Source organism: Sinocyclocheilus anshuiensis, unplaced genomic scaffold (assembly GCF_001515605.1).
Source record: "Sinocyclocheilus anshuiensis isolate Anshui unplaced genomic scaffold, SAMN03320099.WGS_v1.1 scaffold1170, whole genome shotgun sequence".
Classification (NCBI taxonomy): Eukaryota; Metazoa; Chordata; class Actinopteri; order Cypriniformes; family Cyprinidae; genus Sinocyclocheilus; species Sinocyclocheilus anshuiensis.
This window is the reverse complement of record NW_015538055.1, coordinates 612,489-615,696: the sequence shown is the minus strand read 5'-3', so window position 1 is coordinate 615,696 and position 3,208 is coordinate 612,489. Positions and strand designations below refer to the sequence as shown.

The following is a 3,208-nucleotide window of genomic DNA, read 5'->3' as shown; positions in this document are numbered from 1 at the left end:
TTCGAAAAAAAAAAAAAAAAAAGTGAGGCTGGGACTTTATTCTATTAATGTGTTGTTGCCTTTACAATACAGATAAAATTAATTAAAATTTTGTAAATACTTCAGCAATTCGACAACCAAAAACAGATGAAAATAAATTTGTGACAAACAACGTTTTATAATTATAATGGTATAACTCTAACCCAAAATGAAAACAAGTGATTATTATCAGTAGTAGTAAAATATTATTAATTGATGTTTTTTTTGTAGTCTAATGATCACAAAATAGTTAAAACATTTACTGTATTGGTCCATCTCTAGTGTACATGCATAATATAGCATAATAAAGTTAAAATTACTGAGCAAGAAAATAAAATAGCAAGTTACCTTTAGTGTGATAAATTACAGCAGCTTTTAGATCAAACGACCCCCAACTAGACCTCCTGTCAAAGCCCTTAGTATGGCCCTGGTCCTGGGCCGAAGCCACCTTAGGGGCAGCTGGCGAGGTGGGAGGCAGCTCGGCACAAATGTCCTTATAGGAAGAACAAAACACTATTGCACCATGAATCCCCGTCTCATCTCTCTGGGCATCCAGGCTGAGTACAGAGGTCTCGGGTATGGCCCCGCTTGCCGCTGTGGCACCACCACTCACTCCTCGACTCAAATTCTGAGCATTAGTCCGTTTTTCTGGCTCGTGAGCCTTGGGAAAGGGTGGTTGATCCGGACTCTGAGAGGTACTGGAAGTCTGAGTGGCCACTGTAGCAGGACAGCCTCCCTGAAAGCTGACCTCCACTGGCACCTCCTTTCCGTTGGAGCGGCACGCCATGCCCTCTGGTCCGGCGCTAGGGTCATTGATAAAGGACAAGCCCCACTGATTCTGAAAAATGTCCCCCAGAGACTTCTGATTTGTCGGAGCAGCAGGGGGATCGGCTTGGCGGCCGCTAGGGAGTGAGAGTTGCATATTGGAGGGGGTGATGGGGTAAACGAACAGACTGGGCTTCCTGGGCTCAGCCACAGAGGTTGTGGTGGAACTTCCAATGGCCGAAGTGCCGCTACCAGGGGGAGATGCTACAATCTCAGCGGCAACAGCTGGGGTCACCTGCAGAGGACTGGCACTGAAATGGGGGCCGGGCAGGGGACCGTTGGTAAAGCTAGCCGAGGTGATGGTTTTCACCGCAGACATGGGGACCTGTGGCGGTCTCCCAGGCACCTGGGGAGTGAGAGCCTCCCCGCTAGCTTGGGCAGTCTTATTGAGGTTCTCCTTCACTTTGCTTGCATAACTGATCTTAGGCACAATCTTAGCGCTACTATTGTCCACAGGAAAGACAGGCGGAGGCTTGAACAAGGTCCAGGAGTCCTCTTTGGTGGAGGTAGCCACCTTAACCTTGCTGGAGCGATCCTCAAACCGTTTGCCAGCCACTTTGCTGTCTGAGTTCTTGCGCTGAAGTTCAGCCACCGGCAGAGGAGGTGGGGTGGCGGAGGCAGTTGGTTCCTTGGCTTTTAGGTGCAGCTCGGCTTTTGAACCGGCACTGCCACTCTCCACCTGAGAGCCAGAGACTGAGTCCGGTGCCACAGGCCCTTGGTCTTGTTTGCCGCCCTGCTGCATGGCTTTTCCCTGGACAGAAGCAGTCACATTATCCGCGGCTTTGCCGTTCCTCTGGGCCCGGCGTTTCTTGGGAGTAGTGTATCCACTCTCGGAGCCACTGCCATCATTGTCAGCTCCGGTTTTGCTAGGGTAACCATTGGCAAGTGGTACAGAGTTGAGCGACACCACACCATTCAGAGTAGCCAAAGCCTCTTTTTTGCCCTCAAGTGTGTTCAACTCTGAGGACTTGTCATTTTTGAAGTCCATGCTGTTTCTGCTAGTGTTTCTACCTTTTCTGTCCCCTGTTGAGTCAGTGGTAAAGGCCCGTCGGGTGGGCTTCTGTTTCAAGTTGATGTCTAGCAGGTGTCTGTCGCCATTGCTGTTCGCAGGGTGCAGGGAGCTGTCTGGGTTAAAGGAAGTGGGAGTCACCTCTCCCGCCTTCAGAGTTCCATTTATTTTGCCATTTTCTGCACAGAGGAGAAACAAAACCAAATAAATAAATGGAATGCAAACCGCAAATCTGCATCAATTTATCCACTGAACCAACAATTTTTGGCAAACATCCAGATCAGATCTCAAGTTCCAGTAAGGGAACAGGTCAAGTCTAGTCAATGAGTACGTTTACATGGACAACAATATTCCGATTTTAACACGATTAAGACAATACTCTGATTAAGAATCTACCATGTAAACAGAGATTTTTGATTACCTTAATCCGTCTATAGTCATACTCGAAGTAAACACAAATTGAATTAAGACATGTGGAGTATTTCTATTTTAGTCACATTATTGAAGTGCAGTATAGACATGTAAACACCTTAATCGCATTATTATAGTCATGTAGGACTTTTCGCCGCATTTTGCGACAGGATACACACATGGCAGTTGTCAACCGTTTGACGGCAAATAAAAGAGCTTCAACACCGCCATCATCTGTATGCATGTACAACTAATTAACTGCACTTGAAGCTTTCATAAAATTAAAAATGAAACACCCAAAACTGTATATGGCATCATCACGAAGACGAACTATATGTTTATACGTGAAATTCTGGAGGGGACGTAATCGATCTATGTACTAGGGTTGTGACGGTAAGGAAATTTTCCCACCGGTTAATCGACGTGTGACAACACCGGTAATACCGGTATCACCGTGGGGGCGGGGGCGTTCCCTCTTTTCCTGCTTTCCTTCGCTTTTAAATAGCTTGTAAAAGCTGCGTGCACATTTTACTTTAACTTTCAAATAGCGGCAATTCGGCGTAAAGCAATTGTTCGTTTTTAGTTCGTTTGAATTTCCTCTCTTTTCCTCGCTTTTAAATAGCTTAAATGCGCCATGCACATTTTACTTTCACTTTCGAATTAGCTGCAGTTCGGCGTCAATTGCTTGAATGCAACAACTACTATAAAAAATCAAAACGACGGTGGGGGTCGGTGCTGCGGTGGGCAAGTGACATAACCGGTGTTGCAGCTTAACACCGTCAGCACCATCGATCGCGGCAAGCCTACTATGTACTACGACATGTAAATCAGGAACATGAAAGGAATATTCTAAAAGCAACTCATGTAAACACTTTAATCATAATATTGTCTTATTTAGAATAAGGTAAATAATTAGATTACTGATGTCCATGTAAACGTAGTCAA

The 3,208-nt window shown here is 45.7% G+C and overlaps 1 protein-coding gene across 2 annotated transcripts in view; it reads right to left on the bottom strand.

Moving 5' to 3' along the window:
- LOC107682614 (nuclear fragile X mental retardation-interacting protein 2-like) overlaps positions 1-3,208 on the bottom strand; it is an 18,883-nt gene that overhangs the window by 6,336 nt on the left and 9,339 nt on the right. For both annotated transcript variants that reach the window (XM_016478807.1, XM_016478801.1), the window contains one exon: positions 367-2,031. In XM_016478807.1, the coding sequence (XP_016334293.1) occupies positions 367-2,031 (1,665 nt within the window). The remainder of the gene's footprint in view (positions 1-366; positions 2,032-3,208) is intronic.